Source organism: Castor canadensis, chromosome 8, assembly GCF_047511655.1.
Source record: "Castor canadensis chromosome 8, mCasCan1.hap1v2, whole genome shotgun sequence".
Lineage (NCBI taxonomy): Eukaryota > Metazoa > Chordata > Mammalia > Rodentia > Castoridae > Castor > Castor canadensis.
Window position 1 is genome coordinate 147,280,854 of NC_133393.1, and position 23,230 is coordinate 147,304,083.

Consider the following 23,230-nt stretch of genomic DNA (forward strand, 5'->3'; position numbering starts at 1 on the left):
TGACATACGGGCCTTTCCATAGGTTTCCCAAACGTCCTTGTGACATAATGGGTAGCCTCCCCAAGAATGAGTGAGTGACTCCAGAGAGAGAGAGAGAGCGAGGGAGAGAGAGACTATTGGACAATTAATAGGTGCTCTATTGGTGAACCCAGTCTTTTTTTATAACCTAATCTTGGAAATGGCATTCTGTTACTTCTGCTGTTTTATTTGCTAGGAGTGAGTTGCTAAGTCCAGCCCGCACTCAACAGGTGGGGGATTAGTCTCCTTCTTGTTGTGGGATGCTTTGGTTTGGATGTGGTTTGTCCCCCAAGGGTTCATATGTTGTAAGCTTGTTCCCCAGGATGCTGCTGTGGAACCTTTAGAGGTGGAACCTAGTGGGAGGTGATTGGGTCATGGGGGGCGTGCCCTTGGCAGAGAACTGCAAGCAGTTCTTGTAGAAGCCTGGTTGCTTTCACAAAAGCATTTTAATAAAAGGGAAGACTGACCCCTCCCTGTTCTCTGGCTTCCTATCTTTTCATGTGATCTCCCCCTTTCACATGGGCTCCTGCCATGATACCACCTACCATGTGATGTAGCCAAGGTAGTCCTCACTAGAGCTGAGCAGGCATCATCAACACCATGTTCTTGAACCTCCAACTAAATTAACCTTTTTTGTTTATAAAGTATCTAGCCTCAGATATTTTGTTGCAGCAATGGAAAATTGACTAATACATGGGAAAATGTCCAAGAATTTGTGAGTATACCTTTTGAACATGTGTAGCATAGTTCTGGGCACTTAGTATGTGCTCAGTCAACATATGATGTGTTATAATTAGCATAGCAGACAAATTCACCCTTTTTTTTTTGTTTTGCCCGGGCTGGCCTTGAACTCATAATCCTCCTGCCTCCACCTCCTGAGTGCTGGAATTACAGGTATGGGCCACCACTTCTCAGTGAGCTGATTTCCAGACAGACTTTAGGAACACTTCCACTTTAATGAAGAAAAAGGAATTTAGGGCTCCCCGGTGCACTGGAGGCTAACTCCAGGAGGTCCCCACAAAATGAGGGTTTTTATCTTTTACTTTCTATCATGTGGGATGGAAGACTCTGTTGTGTGGCTCAGTCCCTTCTTTGGCCTGAGCATGTGTTTACCCTGACACTTGGAGCTTCCTAACTCAGGAGCAGAGAGTGGTTCCCTCTATGGGAATGCTACTCTGGGCCCCACCTGGACTAAGGAAGCAGGGCAGGTCCTCCTGGAAGGGCTCCCATGTCTACTTGCCCCCAGCAAGTCTGAGTTTCAAAATCAAAGTTACTTTTTTTTTTTGTGGTACCGAGGCTTGAACTCAGGCCCTATACCTTGAGCCACTCCACCAGCCCTTTTTGTGTTAGATATTTTTGAGATAGGGTCTCACAAACTATTTGCCTGGGCTGGCTTCAAACCCTGATCCTCCTCATCTCTGCCTCCTGAGTAGCTAGGATTACAGGCATGAGCCACAAGTGCCAGGACAGAGATTTTTTTTTTTAAACTAAATGTATTTGTTTTACTATACAGTGTAATTATAAACTTGGAAAAAAGAGGAAGAAGGAATAGAACGAAAGCCCTATTCTCCCAGTCTCAGTGGAAGCCCTGCTGACATTCCAGGTTTCCTTTCCCCTGTGTGTAGTTTCTTAATTGTACACAAGAGGTCAACTGCCATTTCATATCCTGCTTTTCACTTATTACATGTGCATTTGTAGTTCTTGATCTCTCTCCACATCATTTTAAGAGCTGTATGATAGTTCAAAGGGTGGTAGTTTATTTAACTGTTTTTCATAGTTGTCATTTATGTCAATTATTTATGTAATGTTGGCTTTTTGGCTTTTATGTATGTTATATTCCACTATAATTCTTTTGCTCATGCTATTTTGCTTTTTTTGGGGGGGGGCAGCATTGGGGTTTGAACTCAACTTGAAAGCAACTTGTGCTTGCTAGGCAAGTGCCAGCACTGTTTTGTGTTAGGTTTTTTCAATATAGGCTTTGAATGGAAGTCCTCCTGATCTCGGCCTTCCAAGTAGCTAGGATTACAGGTGTGAGCCATCGGTCCCCAGCATCTTGCCTTTTTATTTTTAAACTTTTTCTCCAAATGGGCATATTAATTAGTAGGGGCTGGGTGTTCCTGGAAATGTTAAATCTTTTTGTGAAGAACTCTTCTATTCTAAACTTAGAAAGTCCTTTCTCTGAGCATAGCACCCTCTTCTCAACCCTAGTTTCTGTAAGACTTCAGAAGTTTCCCTATAGGCTGGATGTGGTGCTCATACCTGCAATCCTAGCTACTCAGCAGGCAGAGATCAGGGAGGATCACAAGGCCAACTCAGGCAAAAAGTTCAGGAGAGCCATCTCAAGCAATAAAAGCTGGGTATGGCACTGCACACCTGTCATCCTAGCTACACAGGAAGTGTAAATAGGAGGACTGCAGTCCAGGCTAGCTTGGGCATAAATGTGAAACCCTACTTGAAAAATAACTAAAGCAAAAAGGGCTGGTGGCCTGGCTCAAGTGGTAGTGCTCCTGTCTAGCAAGCACAAGGCCTTGAGTTCAAAGCCAGTACTGAAAAAAACAAAAGTTGATTTGGAATCAATTTTGAAGTCTAGTATGAAATAGGGTATAAAATGAAGATTCCCTGAAACTACTAACCAGCTCATCTAGCATTATTTATGGCACAGTCCTGCATATCTTCCATTGGTTTGAGGTTACTTTTTTTCACAGTGCTGGGGATTGAACCTGGGGCCTCCCACATTCTGGGCAGGCTCTCTATCATTGAACCGGCCCTGTGTAAAATCCCCTCCTTCCTACTTCAAATAGGGTCTCCTTCTGGCCAGTGGGTTGTTTCACTGACTTGTCTACTTTGTGCCAGTAACTTTATATTAAAAGGAGGAGTGACTGAAGCCAGTCCTCAGCTAAAAGGAATGAGGAACTTGGTCCAGGTGGAAAGGATGAGCTCTGTTGGTGGGCATCAGACTCGCCAAAAAAAAAGAAGAGAGACAACCAAGCTGAACATGTGAGTCCACACAGCAGGAAGGGGTGGTGGCTATCCCCAGGGTGGCAACCCTAAAGCAGTGGGCACCCAAGGTCAGGCAAGAACAGAGGAGGTGGGGGATAGTTAGAAGCAAGTGATGTCTAGATGGGGATTAGGCAAATGCAGCAATGTTCTTCATTGTTTGGAACCAACTATTAATTGACAACGAGGAAATCAGGGAAGATATCTCTAATCAGTGAGCAGGAACGGAATCCTCTGTGCTAAAAACAAGTAAGGCTGGCTGATGTTTTGATGGAATGAACAAATTGGTGGATGAAGGTGAAGCAGCAGATGTCACACAATTAGGCATCAGTCAACTACTTGCTACTGTATCTCTAATTTTTATTGGAACAAGTGGCTCAGCCAACCTCAGTAATTGAGTGGGCGAGATGTGTGGAGCAGGATTGGATGTTTTGGCACAGTCCTAATTAAAAGATTCATTTAAAAAATGCTTTTAGACAAGGACAGGGTGGGATGATAGAGGCCAGTTCTGGTTTACCTATTATACACATGAAATGTGGTGAATCCTACATCCTGGGGTGAGGGAGAAACCCTTACTTTAGAAGTTTTGGGCCTGTGCAAACTATCCCAAGTAGGATTGCAGGGTAGACAATTCCCACAGCAGAAGGCTGTTGGAGATCCACTGCTGGGACTCAGAGTGACTGGAGAGAGAGGTGACTGCAAGCAAGCAGAATGGCAGACTAGGTAGCCAAGGGGGTTGGGCCTTGCCTGACAGGAAGAGGATGCTCCTGGAAGGGGCTTTTGGTCCAGAAAGCTGGTGTCTCTGGAATTCTGAGCAATTCATGAAGAACTAGTGAGAGCCAGGGAGAAAGCATCCACTGCGTGTGTTGGGGGTGTTTCCAAGAAACCCTGTCCTCTTGTGAGGACAAATGCTTTCCCTCTGCTCCTCACAAATGAAACCCTGAGGGGAGAGTGAGGACTTCTGGTGACAAAGAGAAAAAAAGAGGAGCTGACCAGCAAGGGAACTAGAACTGGGTTACTATACAAAAGCACTGGTGAAAGCCTCCTTGCACATGGTGCGTAGGACGCAGGAAAACAGTTGCCCTAAGCTTGCTGCAGGTCCAAAAAGAGGTGTGGTTCAAGATGCCAGAGAGCAGGGATAAGGAGGGACCCAAGGGCTGCAGATTCTGAGTCCACTGCCTGGAAGAAACCTCGGGCTTGCAGGGAGCTTTTTATCTCTGCCCCATGCCAGCCCTTGGGGCCTGTAATGACAAGCCAGGATGGCCCCTGTGCATTCTACTAGTCCAAACCCTGCTGAGAGCAGGGGTCAGGGAGGGCAGGGCAGTGTGGAAAGAGTGGAACATGGACAGGCACTCCTGGTTGGGGAGCTTGGGAGGGACTCAACACCTCTGAGCTGGGGTCTTCTGTGGTAGTCCGAGAGCAACAATCCCACCTGTCTATTATGTTGTTGAGGATGTTAAGGTCTTTCTGCAAACCCTCTTAACAATGAAGGTGGGTTTCAGCTGTCACATACTCTACAGGTGGATCCAGGACCATCTGCAAAGGGGACCCTGGAAGGGGACAGAGCAGTCCAGCAATGGTCCAGTTGGAGATGAGCTGGCTGTGGAAGGCATCTCACACCTGACAGAGGCTGCTCTTCTCCTGGTGAAGAGCTGAGTGGTCTTGGGCAGTCCTGATGGGTGGAAGAGAGGCTGCAGGAAAAGAGGAGGGCTGACCAAGGCCTGGAGCAGCCTGGCCACTGTGTCCATAGGTTGAGGGGAGAGTCAGAGCTCCTCCTTGTCTCTGTCAAGGGACTGGATAAGAGGCCCTGGAGCCAGATGGTGACCAACTGGCTTACGGTTGCCAGGCTGCAGGCTGCTGTCATCCAGGTGCTGGCCCATGGCAGCATAGTCCCTTAGGAGCCTGCTCTCCACACCGTGGTGCCGAAGGCGCTCAGTACTCACAAGCCCCTGCATCTTCAGGTATCCCTGCTGGCAAAAGGGGGGCAGCTTCTGGCGTGTAAGGGTGAACAGGAAACAGGATTCTACACAAAGGCAAAAGAAGAAGGAGTTAGGCTGTGGGGAGGGGAGAGGGGTACAGGGAGAGGAGTGGCCAATTCTGGTGGCCTGAGGGGTTCACCAGGGGCCTTGACCAGTACCCTCCAGCCCTTGAATCTGGGAGCTGACCTTTCTGGGTGTCTCATGTATGACCTGAGCAGGTCATGGCTCATGACCCTCCATGAGGCTTCAAAATGAAAGGACACCACAGACATGATTGGTCCCCAGATATCAGGATGGAACACGATGCTGTGTGTGGAGCCACACTGGGGCCGGAGGTCAGTCCCTCAAGAGCTAACCCTCAGCCTGCTCTTCTGGAAGCTGGCTTGGGCATGGTGAGAATTCAGTGGTCAGATTCATTTTGAGCTCAGAGCCTCTTGTGACAATATTTGAGTTATAAATTCTGTGTGAAAAGTTCTGTTCCACACACTGTGGGGCGGGGGAGATAAAATGGGTAAACCCTGGTCGATGCTACGACAGAAGGTTGGTGCATATGTTAAATCTGATCAGTGACAAAGTAGCTGTGGGTATGGATTATTTCAAAATATGAAGAAACAAGCAATGGAAGCTCTGAGAATAGCAAAGGCATTAGGAGCAACAACCAAAAGATCTGGAATAATTCCTTCTGGGGAACAAGGATGGAGATGCAGAGGGTGGGGAAAAGCCTTTTGCTAAGTGCAGTAGTCCTCCCTTATCTGTGGCTTTGGTTTCCAGGGTTTTAGTTAAACCTCCAGAAAGAAACCATTCCTATGTTTTAAAATGTGAGCTGTTCTGAGTAGTGTGATGAAAGCCAGCACTTTTTTGTCCCATCCTGTCCAGAATGGAAATCATCCTTTATCTGGTGAATCCACAGTGTATACACTACCTGTCCATTAGTTACCTAGTAGCCATATTGGTTATCAGACGACTGTCACAATGTCACAGTGCTTGTGTTCAGGTAACATTTATTTTACTTAATCATGGCCCCAAAGCAAAGGACAGTGATGCTGGCAATTTGGATATGCCAAAGAGACACCATAAGGTACTTCCTTTAAGTGAAAAGGTGACAGTTCTAGACTTAGTAAGGAAAGAAAAAAAATTGTGTGCTACAGTTGCCAAGATCCATGGTAAGAATGCATCTTCTGTCTGTGAAATTTTGAAGAAGGAAAAAGAAATTCATGCCAGTTCTTCTGTCTCACCTCAAACTGCAAGAGTTAAGGAAAACAGTGCATTACTAAGTGCTAGTTAAAGTGGAAAAGCATTCAATTTGTGGGTGGAAGACATCAACAGAAAATCACCACCAACATGTTCAATCATTGAGCCTATGTGAAATTTCAGCTTGGGATCCCTGACATGAGTGACCTCAAGCCATTTGCAGCTGCAAGTATAAGGTTTGGTCCTACCCATAGTTTCAAGCCATCTACTGGGGGTCTTGGAACATATTCCCTGCAGGTATTTCTCACAGGTAAGAGGAGACACAAACATTTGGATTTGAGAAAAGGAAAGGAAAGGGAAGAAAAGGAAAGAAAAGGAAAGGAAGGAAACAGATATAGGCTCAGGGGTTTTCTTGAGACAGGTCTCACTAGCCCAAGCTTGCCTCAAATTCCCTATGTATCCCAGGTTGGCCTTGAACTGTTGATTCTCTGAGTGCTGGGGTTATAGGAACACACCACAGCACTTGGTTTAGGCTCAGTCTTGTGGGGGAGTTAGACAGGTGGTAAGACATGGTGTTAGAACCTGGCTGGGGTCCCACTGCAACTTGAGGAAGGATGATGGGACTCATATGGCTCACAGGCTGAGAAGGGCTCCACAAATATCCCTTCCTACTTATCTCTGACTTTCAGTATGGAGGCACTAGCAGGACAGAAGAGAGGGAAGAGAGCAGATGTGAGGGAGGATGGTAGAAGTACTGCAAGGGTGACCTGATGATGTCACCCTTCTGCAGGGCCTGGGGACACAGATGTCCAGTGGAGTCTGAGGCCAGAACTAGCAGCTGCACAATGGCTAAGGGTGGAGGGGAGTCCACCACCCTGCCAGCTGGCTTCTGCTGGAAGGATTCTTCCTAGCTCAAGGCAGCACCACTCAGTGGCTTATAATGTTGAAAATAATCCGGAAAGGGGAGACAGGAGGCTGGAGGGTTAGGATGATGCACTGGCAGGGTCCCACAACACAGGGTGGGGTATGCTCCCTGGCACACACTGGCATTTTTGTGGACTCCTTGAGAGGCGTTTTGGAGCTGAGGGCTCTTGTCTCTAACATTTCAGGGGGCAGTGTTTGATCAAGGCCTACAGCTTGCATACTGCTTAGCTCTGGCTCTATGAACTGTTTTTAGATATTTAGACTGCCAATGTAAACTACTATCTCAAGCCATCTCCATAACACATTCAGCATTATTTCAAAGTAGACTCAGGATGAAGCAAGGACACTTGCTCTCTGACCAGGCCAGAGTTGGTCTCTGACATATAATAGGTGTTCACCAGATTTTTTTTTTTCTGATAGTACCAGGTTTTGAACTCAGGGCCTCACAATGCTAGGCAGGCGCTCTACCACTTGAGCCATGCTCCTAAGCCTATTAACATGGATATTTACATTCAAGGACTTAAAAAAAATTTGGCTTATTTCAATCAGTCCTCCCTCTGGATCATTTGACATCTCTCCCAGTTCCCTTTTTGGGTTTGGCTGTCAGAGTTCTAAGTTTCTGTGCTGGGGATTGAAGCCAGGGTCTTATGCACACTAGGCAAGTGCTCTACCACCGAGCTAGACATCCAGTCAAAATGAAAGTTTTCCTTTATTGTACTTCGAGTAATCTTTAAAAACATTTCATTGGATACATTAAACATACTTTAGAGTCTACACACGGCTGTTCTGATCCCTGCAGTCTTTGTTCTGATCCCTGCAGTCTTTGTAGGTTTGATCCTTTGTTTCTGCTAACACACCCTCATACTGGCTTATATCATTGTTATATGGTTTTTGATTGGGAGTTCACGTTCCTTGGAACTTCATCTGTGGGGATTCTTCAAGGACGAGTTTTAAAGTGGATTTCTCAAAGGAAGGCTTGAATTTGTTTCTGTGGTTTCTGCACCACACACAATGAGGATGGGAAGTTAGGCCCTAAATTTACTAGGGTGGGGTGTGGTGGTTGGACATTTTCACAGGTGAATTTTTTTCCCCTTATTCTACCCAGGGCCAAAAAGCATGCATTTCCTTTCTTTCTCGGCAGTATTTTTTTTTTTTTTTGCCTCTAATTACCCACTGAGATCCAAGTTTTTTGAGGGTCTCTAAATAGACCTCCCATTCTGCTCCACTTATCTGTCCATCTCAAGGTCTGGTGAGTACAGACCCAAGCCCTGGGCTACTGTTGATCAGCAGGTAGCACAGGCCCCACACTAGCTTGTGCTTTTCATAGTATCCAGCTCTGGGAGTTCCCTGACTTTCCTGCTAGCTCTTTGGAAAGGACATGTTACTCCATATTTCCAGGTGTTCTGGTCTGGGAGGGGCTTCAGTGAACATATAGCCTACCCCCACTAGCTCCAGGAGCTTGGGGGTTGAATTTTCAGATTCAGGTCCTGAAACCACAGGACATGAAACTTTCTGGCCCTCCTTGGACCTCTGGCTCAGTCTTTTGTCCTTGAAACTCAAATTACCTGCATAGAAGCTTCGCAAATCGGTGTTCAGACAGTTCTCCAGGAAGCGCCTCAGAGGTAGGATGTGCCCCACAGGGGCAGTCCAGTCTGTCAAGAAGTCCTCTACGATGTGGTGGATGGCAGCTGGCCTTGGTAGTGGCCAGTGTGCAGGGCGGAACCGCACCTCCTGCTCTGTGGAGGGAGGGAGGGTGCCACGTCAGAGCCCAGGCTGGCTTCTAACACTGTGGGGATGCTGTGCGTGGGTGTGTCCTGCACATCCCAAATGCCTCCCTTGTACTCCATGCCCACATTCCTGATGCACTTCTGCAAGGGCTGTGGTCAGTCTGGTCAACTGCCTGGTCTCATATTTGTTGCTGACATAAGGAAGAAAACCTGCGGCTTGTGGTTGCAGAGGGCAGTGCTGAGACCACTGACTGCTGTTTAAGACTCATGCAGACTAAAGTTCACTGTGCTGCTTTGAAACTGGTCTTTCCTGAAGAGGCTCAAGACCCTGCACCGAAAGGTCCTAGGTCCATGGCCACTGAGCTGACATTTGACCATCCCTGTACTGGGAGCCTGACCCTGGGATTTGGCCAGCTTTAACTAGTTGGCATTCTATATACTGAACACAGCTCTGAGTTCCTGTCCCTTCAGCCTGTTGATACAGCCCCTAGCTGACCACTCTCTTCTGCCTGCTGCCCTTCCAGCTCTGAAGCAGAAGTTGTGTTCCCTAGGCTGTGAATTTATCAGAAGCAACACTGGGCCAGCACTGCTGGCATGCAGTGGGTATTATCAGATTGATCCTCATGCAATGCTACAGGAAGTGATTACTATTATTCCCATTTTGTAGGCCAGGAAGCAAGGCTCAGAGAGGTTAAGTGATGATCCAAGCTCACACGGCAATGAAAGGACAGACCTGGGAGTTTTGCCCATCTTTTCTGTGCTGTGCTAGCCAGCTCCAGTGCCTTGCCCCGTTCTTATATTCAGCCTGCAGCACCCCTCTGCCCCAGCCTCCTTTGGCAACTCCATAGCACAACAGTGTCCTCTTACTAGGTGGTATCTGGAGAAAGTGACACTCCAGTGTGGCCCATCCAGGTCACAGTATATGCCAGAATCTGGAAATGTCATTGATCATTCTTGTACCTTCTTCCCCCATCTGGTCTCTGGGCAGAGCGCCCAAGGGGTCCCCCCTTCTGTCAGCTGAAGGAATTCTGTGAGGCTTAACAGTGAAACACTATAGAGTGGGGTCCAAGGAGTGCCAGCTCCAGAAAGGCTGTGCTTGGGGAGGACAGAGGCCCACTCACCGGTTGGGAGGTGCCTGTAGTAGTAGAGGACAGGGTGCAGGAAGTTAGACTGCCAGGCATCTTCCGTGTGCCCCACAGACCGGTCGTAAAAGAAGACGTCCTTGTCGGGCCCAGAGAAGTTTTTGCCATACTCCATATTGATGACAAAGAGCCCATGCCGCGCCTTCCTCCCTGTGAGGGTCTCCAGCTGGGCCAGCATCTGCATGGGGAACTCCTCCAGGTACTCAAATGCCATGGCGTTCCTGGGGGAGGGGCACAGGGGCTCAGTGCCAGGCAGAGAGGAGAGGGGCAGGGTACATCTAGTCTTCCTGCCAGTGACAAGTGTCAATCCAGGAGCAGACACTGATCAGCTCTGATGCCTCAGATTCAACAGCTGCGCTGGCTGGGATAGGTTCCAGAAAGTTCTGTGCAACCTGGAAGGGACATCTGAGGAAAGCATGCCCCAGGTTTAAGAAACAGTAAAGGAGCCCTTGGGAGGGTGAGGGCCTCGCTGTGTTAAGGACCAGGGAGAAGGCCAGGGCGGCTGGAGTAGAGAGAATGGGGTGGCTGCAGAGGGCTGGGTGTGCCATGGGGGGAGGCTCGATTTCACTGGACTGAGATGGTTTCTGCTGGTCCCTGGAGAGTATGGGGCAGGGACAACATCAGTGTGACCTCTTTTAAAGGGACCACCTGGTGGCCACATGGAGGACATACCATAGCCATGGTGGAAGGCCTGTATCGGGGTGGGTGGGAGGCTCAGGGATGTGCAGTGACAGCTGGTTGGATCTAGGCTTCTCTGAAGGTAGAGTTGCCAGGGTTGCTCATAATTTGGGCATTGATGTGAAAGAGAGGGTGTCAAGGATGAAGTGAGGTTTGTGAACTGAGTACATGGACTCTCTGTGACCTGGACTTCGTGCTCAGGGGCATCGCTGGCTTTAGATGAGGTAGTGCCCTGTGGCGGGAGCATTTTCTCTGCCTCCCCAGTCCTCTGAGGGCCCTCTTGGCCTCCCCTCCAGCATTTTCCCCAGGTACTCTACACTGTGTCCTTCTCAGGCACCGTGTGTCCTCTGTGATCTGCCACTTACCGCTTGATTGATAAGGACTCTGGGAACTGAACTTGTATGGCTGCCTTGTTACTGTTTGCCTACTTGGGGCCAAATGCTGCCTTCAATCCCTAGTTTTCAGATGAAGCAAGAAAGGCTGAGAGAGACTAACTAACTTATCCAAGGTCACACAATAAGAAAAAAAAGGGTTCACACTCCAGACAATCTGTCTGCAGAACCTGTGGTATGGACTTCACTACCTTTCCTGCACCAGGATAGATTTCCCCACTCCCATAGCACCCCTCCCCCTTTGGGAAGAAACAACAGGGCTACTCGGAACTGAACAGGAAGAGGAGTGCAGTGCAGGGTGTATGGTGGAGCCTGGCAGAGGGGAGGTGGATGGGGCTGGGCTACTTACTCCTTCAGTAGGATGACATCAGCCAGCACACTGAACATCTGGTACAGCCCAGAAGCCTCGTTCACACGCCGGACAATGGAGCTGGTCAGCTGTGTGATGGGGTGCTCGGTGGAGGGCCAGGCAACCCCATGGTGGCGATGCTCCAGGAGCCGGTGGACAGCACGCACTGAAATGGCCAGAGGGAAGAAGGGCCTTCATGCTGAAGATTTTACTTTCACTTGTGGTGAGCAAGGCCCAGGCCTCGAGAAAGGGCAGGCCTCAGCAAAAGTTGTGCATAAAGGGCCAAGTGGCAAATGTTCTCTGCTTGTGGCCATCCACAGCTCAAAGACACCACTCTATCTGGTCCTTCGGGTGAAAGCAGCCACAGAGATCAGGAAAAGAGTGGGTGGGGCTACATTAACACCATAGGCCTGAGCATGTCCACCCCTGCTTGAGGCCATTTGCATACACAAGTACCACTGCAGCCACCTCACGCTGGGTACATCCAACCCAGACAGAGCTCCCTGCTCCCCACAGCCATTTCCATCAGACACCCACGTGGACAATCTCTGACCGCTTCCCTCTCTCACGGCCCAAATCCAATCTGTCCCAAGTCCTATTTTGAGCAGCTTTATGTATTTTTGTCAAGGGAGAAGAGCAACTGCAGGGCGGGTGGTGGTTTTCTATGCACCTGGGCTGCTGTATATCACACACAGACACTTGCTGTTCCAAAATTAACCAACCAAACTCCCAAATGCAAGAAAGGCCAGGACACCAACAGAAAGAGCACTGTAAGGAGCCTCATTGGGCCCAGAGCTCCGGTGAAGACACTCAGCCTTACTGGATGGGACGCTGGTTGAGCTGAGTTTCACAGAGGTTTCAGAGTAACCATCGCTTAGAGGCTGGGAGGGTGCCCTGAACAAAGGGACTGTGCGTGGAAGACGTGAAGTCTGGAGAACAACCTGTGTGTGAGAAGGCAGGGTGTGTATGGAGAAGAGATAGGGAGGCATGGAGGCTGAGCTGGGGCAGCCCTGCACAGCTTGGGATGCCCTGCTGAGGAGTCTCTAAGGGGACAGAAGGGAGCCACTGAACTGTATGAAGAGGAGTATGAGAGTTTGGGTTTTTCTGTTTAAGGCAAGGTTGTTTCAATGAGCACCATGTGGTTGGGTGGGAAGCCAGAGAGGCCAACACAGGAAGGCCAGTCAGGAAAGACGAAGAGGCCCTGACTTGGTAAAGGCAAGGCAGGAAGGAGTGGGAAGGGCTTCTAGTGGGTCCTATCTCCTGCACAGTGGTGTCTATGCCACCATCTTTATCTTCTGTCACTTCACTCTGCCTTACTCTCATTTTGCTTGGGGCTGTTTCTCAGCAGAATGAGGAGCAAGATCCAGGCCAGGCCCTACTGTGCCAACCAGTGTCCTTCACCCTTGGGGGGCTGGCAGTTCCTTAGTGACCACCAGTCAGATGCCCACCCAACAAAGATTGCTCTCCTCTTGCCTGAAACTTAGCATTTAGGTGTGAGCTGTAGAGCTGGACAGATGTGGATTCAAATTTCACCTCTGCCACGACTGACTTTGGGCAGGTTACTTAACTTCTCTGACAGCTAGATTTCTTATCTGAAAAGTGGAGTTGAAGTACTAAGAGCTGTTTCCTGGGGCTGTTGTAAGGATGAAAGTTGTGAGCTAGGGAGAGAACAGGGCATAGAAGGAACCAAGAGAGATGGGGCAGTGTCTGCCTGCCAGCGGGGATAGGCAGGCAATGTGCCTGGGAACCACGATGACTGGTAATCCTTGGGATCACAGATGGCTAAGGTCCTCTTCCCTGACAGCACACATGGGAATAAAATGTATCGTCTGGAAATTAATGGCAAAACATGATTATCTTTCCCTGCCAAGCTGGAAGGATAGAGAAATGCACACACCAGCACTCAGACAATGGGAAGCATGGAATCCCGAGGATACAGATGCAGGATCTCATGGTTTTGTGGCAAAATTAAGTGGCTTATGCAGCAGCCACCAGGCAATACAAGACCCACTAAGTGGGTGCCAGCCCAGGGGCTGCCCCACGTGCTACTATGTGCAGGGCTTTTGAGGCCACCAGTGGGGCCTTCCTTCTGCTGCCACCTTCCTGTTTCGAAAAGCAGCTGGGGATTCGGGGTCGACAGCTGGTTTCCAGGGCTGGCCGTCCTGTGAGTACCAACCACGCCCATATCAGCCAGAGGCTGTGGCTCCCGGCACCAGCTCAGCTCTCACCAGCACCCACGGTAAGGGAGGTGGAGGTGTGGTCTCCATGCATAGCACATGGGTTTCTAGACAGTGAATTTGTTTACATCTCTTACCTTTCATGCTGAAAAAATTATTTTTTTTTAAGTTAAAAAAAGGAAATTAGAAAGAAAAGATTTAAAAAAAACAAAACTCAATTTTAACTGGATATCTTTTTTTTTTTTTTTTTTTTGTGCGACTGTGGTTTGAACTCAGGGCTTTGCATTTGTAAAGCAGGCGCTCTATCACTTGAGCCAGCCACACTTCCAGTCCATTTTGCTCTGGTTATTTTGGAGATGGGGGTCTCACAAACTATATGCCTGGGTGGCCTTGAACCACAAGCCTCCCAATGTCAGCCTCCTAAGTAGCTAGAGTTGGGTCCATGGAGAGCACTATGAGCTCTGCCTGCTGGGGAGGAGTTACATGGCCTCATAAATCTGCCATGGGGCTGATAAACAGAATGCTCTCAAGATTGATTCCCCCCATAAGGGGCAAACAGACCAGTTCATCAAAGAGAGCCTGCACACAAATCCATGGACAATGAAAAGAACCCACCTAACCCTTACCCTAACCCAGAGTTAAAGCGTCCATAAAGAACCCCAGCCTTCACCTGGGCCACCGGTTTCCAGGCTCCATTGCACTGCTCTAGCTGTAGGCTTTTCTTTCTCTAATAAATCCTACTTTGTGTACCGGCCTTGTCTCACGAGTCAATCAGCTGCCTCATGAGCCAGTTCTCTGGCCTGTGAAGGTAAGACCCTCAACACCAGCCCACAACATTTCACACTGGCATGTAACACGAGGATTGCAGGTGTGAGCCACTGGCGCTGCATACCTGTCGCCATGGCCCTTCTTGAATAAAGTCTGCCTTACTGTTTTAAAAAACAAAATGGAAAAGGAAACACTGAGTGTCTGTGGGAGGCAGAATATGGAACAATGTCCCCTCCTCCTGTATTTTCCAATGTTTTGGGGACTTATTTAACTAATAACTAGTACTGTCTACCTGACTGACTGAATTTCAACACACTATGCCTTGCCAGAAGGTTAACGACAGGAGAGGGAACAGCTCACATTTGCAGAATTGCTTTCCAGAAACCAGAAGAGAACAGCTTTGAGAAGGTGTCTGGAGAGGCTCTGAGTTATGGATTTCAGTTCCCACGACCAGGAGGAAACAACCAACCCTTGGTTTTTCTTCAGAAAACAATGATTTAAATCACATTAGCAATCACAGTATTTATAATATTTAACTTCACTATAAATAGCCCGTTATTATGATCACACCCAGAATACCGCTGGTAATCTGTAATCCACATCACCTCTCATCCCTAGGAAGGCTGCCTTGCCTCACAGAACTTTTACCCAAATGAATCACTACTTGAGAACTAGCAAAAAGTGATGGCACTGTTCTAGCCTTACTACTTTTACATATGATTTATTCATTTCACATCCTAACAATATTTCCAACAACCAACAGCATAAAAACAAAATGACAATTTGAAAATACAGAACCAACTTTTTCTTTCTTTGGATGTGGGGGATTGAACCCAGATCCTACACATGCCAGGCAGGTGCTGTACCCGGATCCGCACCACAGCCTCCAAATGTTTTTACTACCATCGCTTGCCATATTGTCAACTTTTTCTCTCTCCCCGGCACCAACATTTTTGACACTGGACTAGGAATTTGGGTCACAGAGCCCAAGAGCCTTTTGAGCCCTAAAGCAGTACCTTCTGCAAGCAGAAGGGATTACCAGGCTTGATCCTACCTCAATTAAATGCAAATCAAACACTTCAAGCTAAAGCCTTACCATATTAGTGGAATCCAGCCCCAGGAAAATTGAGTTAACAGCTAAATCCCTAAGCCAGCTGTCTATTATTGACTCTCCCTCCAGTGAGGGGAGAAAGGCAGGGGAAACCCCAGCAGAACTGACGCAGCTCCTTTGAATTTGCAATTCAGTATGAATGTTCACCTCAGGACTTGGCCTAAGATTCACAGTCGGATGCTTGTTCAACTCTTTTACCCTTTACCTCCGTTCACCAACTGCTGATGCTAATCACGCTCTACAGTTACAAAGATGGTTGCAGACACATCTTCATGATGACACGTCACCTACTTTTTGGTGCTTGGGCTGGAAGGGTACATGCTGTCTTGTTTGTTTTTAAGAAGGACCCCCTTTTTTTTTTTTTTTTTGTGGTACAGGAGTATGAACTCAGCCCCTCATGCTTGCTAGGCAGTACTCTACCACTTGAGCCACTCCGCCAGTCCTTTTCTGTGTTGGGTTTTTTCAAGATAGGGTCTCATGAACTATTTGCCTGTGCTGGCTTCAAACTGAAATCCTCCTGATCTCTGTCTTCTGAGTAGATAGGATTATAGGCGTGAGCCACTGGAGCCCCGCTGCCCTGTCTTAATTCAAGCTGGGCTGGGACGACCAGGGTCTCTATTAGGAGAGGATCAAGTTTATTGTGCTATTATCACTGCCCACACACTCATAATTATCTTTTTCATAGTAATACCAATGTGGCCACTAGTTAGTATACTAATAATTGATCATCAAACCTCTGACTTTTAGATATTTCTTTGAAAAAAAAAAAATGAAGGTTTCCCAGCTGGGGGCACTGCATTCATAGCACTCAGCTACCGAATGACTCAACATATGGAATCCATCTCTCTTCCTTGATTTCTTTTCCCTCTGATCCTTAAAATCACAAAGTATCAATTTCTGCTGGGGGATTAGTCTCATGCAATAAATCAAATTATTTTTTTTAAAATGTTGCTAGTATTTTATGTACGCTCTCAAGTTAGGAGAAAATTTATACCTTCAGTCCTGAGAGTTTTGAAAAGGAACCGGTTAGCATTTTTATTGAAATCTGGCAGCACCCAGATGCTGTGTGATACTTCACAGCTGTGTGGTGCCCAGGTATTACAACATTTAGTCTTTATGACAGCCTATGAGGGTTGAGTGGTCCACCAGGGCCTCTGAGATCACCCATCCAGGTTAGTAGACTCGAACCTGCACAGGCCTGAAGCACATCACAGGCCACTCCTAGATGTACCTAACTTTATGCGTTATCTGATACGTCTTCTGGACACATCTGCAGTCCATGAAAATGTGGGCATCTGCCACAGACAGGGAAGTTATGGCAATCAACTGCTGATAAGCAATCTCTTTAATGCTTCCGGAAGTCAGGTGCATGTCTGTTTCTAACCCGAGGGACGATGATGGTGGTTCTGCCTGGAGACAGTGGCCCTCTCAGCCAACTCACCTGTGTATCGGAATCCGTGGATGAAGCCTCCAGCGGATTTCCGGTAGTCCACTGAGTGGCTGGCTGTCCCCAGGATGAAGAGACCCCGGCTTCCTTTGGACTCATAGCTAGCTCTGATCAGCGGGTACTTCTTGTTGAATTCGTTTCCAGAGGAGAGTCTGAGGGAGCTGGCAGTAGAAAGTGACATTAGTCACAAGACCTGTGTGGCTGCAGCTCTTACTCCAGCTCTGGCACTAAACCTGTGGGCTACACTCCTCATCTCATAACCTCACTGTGACCCTAGGAGGTGCAGCTAATCATCTCCAGTTAATAGGCACCTAACTGAGGCTTAGGTTAAGGACATTGGCAAGTCTGACCCAAGGCTGGCTCTGGACTAAGACCGGGACCTGCCGCCACCTGATGGGGAAGGAGGGTCTGAGCAAGCTGTTCTCTTCTGGTGCCCTGGCCAGGGCTAAGTAAGTGACTGGATGGATGCTTTGACCCCAAGCCTCACGTTACTGGGCAACAACATCTAAAGATCAGGCTCCATAAAGCAGTTCTTCAAAATACAATTATAAATGAGTTTAGCTGCTGGGCACGGTGGCTTACACCTGCAATCCCAGCTACTCAGAAGGTAGAGATCAGGAATACTGTGGAGGCCAGTCTGAGCAAAAAAATAATAAAAAAGTTGGTGAGACCCCATCTTAACCAATAAAAGCTGAGTGTGGTGTTGTGTGCCTGTCATTCTAGCTATGAGGTCTAGGCTTGCCTGGGCATAAAGTAGGACCCTATCTCAAAAAATAACCAAAGCAAAAAGGGCTGGGGGCGTGGCTCAAGTGGTAAAGTGCCTGAGGCTGAATTCAACCCCAGTACTGCAAAAAAAACCAGTGTGTGTGTGTATATGCGTGTGTGAAGCAGTTTCTTACACTAATCCTTACAATAACTATGTAAGAAACTGTGGAAATGAAGAAGTGGGGCACAGCGTGGAAAGGAACCTTCCAGAGCTCATGGACGAGGTAAGCAGAGACTCTCAGTGCCTGGAGCTGAGCCCTGTACTACAACTGCACACCTGACTGAGCTAGTCTACCCATCTAGCAGGCGGAGGCTCACAGCCTGGATGAAGACCCTTGCTGCTCCAGGATGCAGGGTGGCAGGGCCAGCTGGGACCTGCAGTAGACACAGAGCTCCTGTTCTGGGAGGGAGGCCAGGCAGTGCCCACCTGTGTTCTTCAGGTGCTGTCCTGAAAGCCTGTCTCTGGCCACTGAATGGTCACCCTGTTCCCCTAGGGAGGGCCAGAAGGGGTTTGTTGGGAGACCCCCACCTCCTCCCTCACTTGGACTCACTAGTTGAAAATGGAGAAGTCAAATTTCCAGCCCAGGCAGCGGATGACTCGGTCATAGGCCACACGCATGGCAAAGTTGTCATTGTCATCCTGGGGGAGGGTGATGGAGTCGGCACTTTGGCTGGCATTGGCTTCCTCCAGGAAGAACTTCAGAGTGATATGGAACTTGCCCTTGTGGTCCTTCACAATGGCCAGATCTGTCAGGTCCGACTCGAGAAGCCCGTCCAGGGACTTCAGCTGGTAGGTATCCAATAGGCCATTGTTGATGGCTCTGGGGTCCAAAGAACAGGCAAGAAGAGTGCAAGGGGACTCAGAGCAGGGCTAGTTAGCCTAGCAGGGGCCAGGGAAGGTGATGGAGGAGTCTCTTTCCCATAGCTGTAGCTTGCTAGGGTTTGGATGGGGCCTGTCACTCAAAGGTTCATGCATCGGAAGCTTGCCCGGGTTGGTGATGTGATGTTGGGAGGTGGTGGATCTTTATGAGGTGGAGCTAAGTGGGAGGTCACTGGGGCACTGCCCTTGGAAGAGGTTAAAGGTAGTTCTCTTCTCATAGGACCCTGGTTAGTTTTAGCTAGAGGGATGCTATATAAGAAGCAAGCCCTCCCCCTCCCCATTCTGGCTTCCTGACTTGCCAAGTGGCCAATCTCGCTCACATGTGCTTCTGTCATTGTGATGCCCTCTGCCATGGGGGGATGCAGGCACAGGGCCCTTACCTGAGTCAGTACCATGTTATTTGGGCTTCTAGCCTCTGAAACTGTGTGCTAAATAAATCTTTTTAAAACATAAGTTACCCGGTCTCAGGTATTTCCTGATAGTAACAAAACCCGCACTGATAAGGGGTTTACAGTACAGAATATGTTCACAGAGAGAGCTGCAGCATACCTGACATCTCCAACATAGTGGGTGGCCCAGGAGAGCCGCACCCGGGAGCGGCTCAGCATATGGACAAAGTTTGTGACACCCAAGATGTTCTCTGCCGTCTCGAAGGCTGAGTTCCCACGGCCCAGGATCAGCACATTCTGACCCACGAAGTCCTTAGGGTCCACAGACACAGACTCATAACCCTCCACATGTTCAGAGCCGGGGAAGTCAACTTGGTTGGGGACTGACAAACCAGTGGCTACCAGAAGGACGCTGCAGGGAGGGACAGAGGAAAGCCAGCTCAGTCTCTTTGCTAGATCACTTACTGAAAAATCTCTCTTCACCAATCTGCCTCACCCTGACTACTGGCTCCTAAAAGAAAACAGTGATCATTCATTTGTTCATCCACTCATCCATCTAATGGTCTATCCCAGCCTTGCTTCCCACGAGCTCTCAGTGGGCTGGATACATTTTCCTTCACGCTTCACTGCAATTATACCAAATGTAGAGATTCATCTTGCTCCCTGAGAAGGTGATGCTAGGGGAAACTACCAGATTTCACCTAACTTTGAACACAGCAGTCAGACCAAATACTAGCCTCAGTGATGGGAATGGAATCTGAGGCTTTTTCCTCTTTCTGATTGCCTGCCCCGTACACACAACTGTGACACTCTTTCTGTACCTGGCCCTGTGCTCATGCATTTGTGTATCATTTTATTTTCTCTTCAAAGCAACCTGGAGTTGGTGTTCCGTGGCCTGCTTTACAGGTGAGGAGACTCAAGCCCTGTGGGCACAGGCCTTGGAGTGCCTGAGCGCAGCAGAGCCAGATCTGAACACAGATGGGTCCGATTCCAAGAGTAAGAGATTTCAGACTGGTGGGGATATAGTCCCGTGGTGGGCAGCCAGATGGCGGATCCTGGCAGCCTGCAGAAGGATGGGCTGACCTGACCAGGACTCACTGGCCAGTAGAAGGGGCTCATACAGCCCTATCCATGCTTGTTTTCTGATCCTTGTCTGCTCTACTCCTATCCGAATCCCCTCCTTTGTAGCCCAGCTGCCTAAAATGCAAGAGTACAAATCAGTACAACCCCTTTTCTCTAGGCTGTAAGAGGCAAAGAGCAATGGCAGCACCCCCATCACGGGAGCAGATGAGCACCACTAGCTGAGCACCTGCCTGGAGCCAGGTGTGAGGCAGTGGCCAGGAAGGGAGAGGCAGCCTGAAAAAGCTCAAATCACAGCTCTACCATGTAGTAGCTGTGTGGCACTTACTCAAGTTCTCTGGAACTCAGGTCTTCATCTGTCAAATGGAGATCAGCATCCCCCTACCCCCACAGGTTCCTTGAGAATATTAAACAAGTTTGGGGTGCCCATACAATATTAAGCTGTCTCCCAAGCCAAAACCGGTCACTAGATTCACAGCGCATTGGGCAGCCCACTCTGGTTCAGTTCTGAAATCCCACTGGACCGTCTCATGCTGGCATTTTCCAGCATTTCCCAGCGTGTAGTTTGGGGAACACTAGATCCAGGAGATATTCTACAGGAAGGATTTTGTGGGTGCAGAAGCTGTGCTTATGCTGAGTACTCAGCACCTCAGCATCATGGTGAACCTGAGACGTTAGACTGACAGATCCTGAAGGAAAGAAATCGTTAGCATCCCAAACATACGCAGCCACAACTTTTTAAAGACACTTGAGAAATGGTGGCAGAACTGACCCTCTTAGCACTGAATTCTAGTAGGGGCAAGGATGTGCCCCTTTTCTCCCGTTCCCCGCACATCTCCAGGTCAATTCATGGGTGTCCTCCTTCCGGGATGTGCCCAGCTTCCGCAGGTGAGCCCAGAGGGGCCGTTCCTTACCTGCACTGGTACGCCTGGCCCTTCTGGTCGGTCAGAACGAAGTAGTGGCCGTTCCAGGCCTGTGAGTCCTTCTCCAGAGTGACATGGACAATGGTTGTGTCGTACCGAACGTGGAGCCCCAGCCTGTTTGCGAAGTCGCTCAGGTAGCGCACCATGTCGCCGGCGTCGGGGAAGTAGGCAGTCGAGTAGTGTCTGAAGAGCAGCCGGGGGTCGTGGCTGAGCAGAGAGTTCCAGTCGTGGCGGAGGTTGAACTCGGCGTTGGCCTTGCCGGTGTACCGCTTGTTAATGCTGATGAGCTTGCGGTGCCGCGGGTACCGCGTGAAGAAGCTGCCCGGAGCGGGCGCGCGCTCGAACACCGTGTAGTCCCTGCCTGCCCGCTGCAGGAAGGAGGCCATCTGCAGGCCCGCGGGCCCAGCGCCCAGCACGCAGTAGTCTCGGTGCGGTCGGGAGCACAGGGCCAGGTGCAGGGCAAGGGTTAGGAGCAGCCCTGGGAGCGTCCACAGCGTGGCCGTGGCGAGGACACCCATCCTGCGGCAGACCAGAGGGGAGACTTCGCACCTCGAGGCCTGGTGTGAGGAACGGAGGCCCAGGAAGAGGCAGAGGCGTGCCTGAGACGCACAGCAATCCAAGCAGAGCCAGGGCTAGAACCTCTGGACCTTAGAGCCCACCTGCTCCTACTCTTGTCTTTTCCAAGGTGCCCGCCAGAGCTCCGAACCCCTACATCTCATCTCCTTCAGCATCTGCTTTCCTGGGAGTGTCAGTCTCCTTATTGTCATGGCAGTCTCCACCCTGGGGAAGAGGTGGAGGTCCCCCCAACTTCCCTCATTTGAGAGGAACCCCACACCCTTGGAGGTCCTCCCCAGGTTGGATCCGCAAGAGGTCCAGCTCTCTCTGGTCACGCCCTCGCCCTCCGGCTGGAGCCCGAAGGAGGAGTGGTCTACAAGGCCCCGCCCCGTTCCAGGTCCCCCGCCCCAGCCTCCCGGGTCACGTGAGGGAGGGATGCCCCGGCACACCTGCCGCCACAGCGCGCGCTTTGGGAAGTGCTGCCGGCGCGTGCGCGGTGCCCAAGCTGCGCTCCTGTTCCGCGCCGCCGGCCGCCGCCCCAGCGGAGCGCGGACCTCGCGGCCGCTCTGACAGCGGGCTGCAGTCGAGTGAGGCCCACGGGCTTGCTCGCGCGCGGCCCCGCTCCTCCCCTCCAGCCCGGCCAATGGCAGGGGGCGGGGTCACGTGCGCGGCGCGCGGCACGCCGGGACCGGCTGGCAGTCCACCCGCCCCGGGCCAGGCGCGGGAGCCGTGCGCACGTGCTATGTGCGGTGTCCCGGGCGGCAGAGGGGTCTGGAGCTGGCGCGTCCCAGCTGGCTTGGCGGGGATAGTGACTAGATCCGGGATGAAGCACGGAACCCTGGTTTTTAAACTCTCTTCACATGTGACAATGAGAGCAGATTTTTGGAGAAAATCCTAGTTTTTATCTTCCTGCATTAACGTACCCAGACTAAATAAAGCTAGTTGGCCTACCCAGTTGTGTGGGATTGCAAGTCAGGGTGGTGAAGCCAGGGCAGATAAACCAAGTAGCAAGCGTTTGCTACAGTGATCCAGCACACTTCTTACTAAGTAACACACGACTGACTGGATCGTCTAGCAACCAGGAGGGGTGCGCAAGGGATGCTGTTTTCCAACATGTAGCTGACTGGACAAATGGGCATTTAGGGGTGACGTCATGTGCAGAAGCTCACACAGTTAAATGGAGCGAAGGATTGAAACCTACCTAGGGCAACACGAGAGGAAGGCTGGCTTTCCCAGGAAAGGCATGTGGCCTCTGCATGAGATCTACACGGGCTGGATATAGTACACCTGCACTTAACCTCCAAAGGACATCGAGCTCCAGTGGAGTGAGCTGAGTTTTTTTTTTTTTTTCTTTTGGCTGCACTGGGTTTTGAACTCAGGGTCTCATGCCTGTGCTTACCTCTTCAGCCCCCCCCCTTTGGGGGATGGGTTCTTTTTCAAAAATAGGGTCTGTCGAACTATTTGCTTGGGCTAGCTTTGAACCACATTCTCCTGATTTTTGCCTCCTTAGTAGCTAGGATTATAGGCTTCAGCCACCAGCCCAGGGCTGAGCTGAGTTCTTGAGGGAACACAGCGTGGTAAGAATTTTTGGCCTTTCAACTTTGCACAGCTGGAGCATTTTTCATTAAGAAGCATAACTGCCACTGCTCTAGAAAAACCTCCACCAGGAATGCTAGATGTGTTTTCGTCACAGCCTATAGTCACATCAGAAAAGCTCCACTGCAGCAGAAACTGCCTT

General features: G+C 49.7%; 1 protein-coding gene across 1 annotated transcript; it reads right to left on the bottom strand.

Annotated features, from left to right (window-relative positions):
* Window positions 1-3,358: 3,358 nt before the first annotated feature.
* Foxred2 (FAD dependent oxidoreductase domain containing 2) lies at window positions 3,359-22,101 on the bottom strand. The gene is made up of 9 exons (XM_020161927.2): window positions 21,942-22,101; window positions 20,929-21,456; window positions 19,095-19,346; window positions 18,217-18,486; window positions 16,895-17,061; window positions 11,398-11,563; window positions 9,958-10,199; window positions 8,675-8,845; window positions 3,359-5,038 (listed from the first exon to the last, which is right to left on the bottom strand). The coding sequence occupies exons 2-9, from the start codon at window positions 21,453-21,455 to the stop codon at window positions 4,779-4,781; spliced, it is 2,055 nt and encodes a 684-aa protein (XP_020017516.1). The 5' UTR covers window position 21,456; window positions 21,942-22,101; the 3' UTR covers window positions 3,359-4,778.
* Between the last annotated feature and the right edge of the window lie 1,129 nt (window positions 22,102-23,230).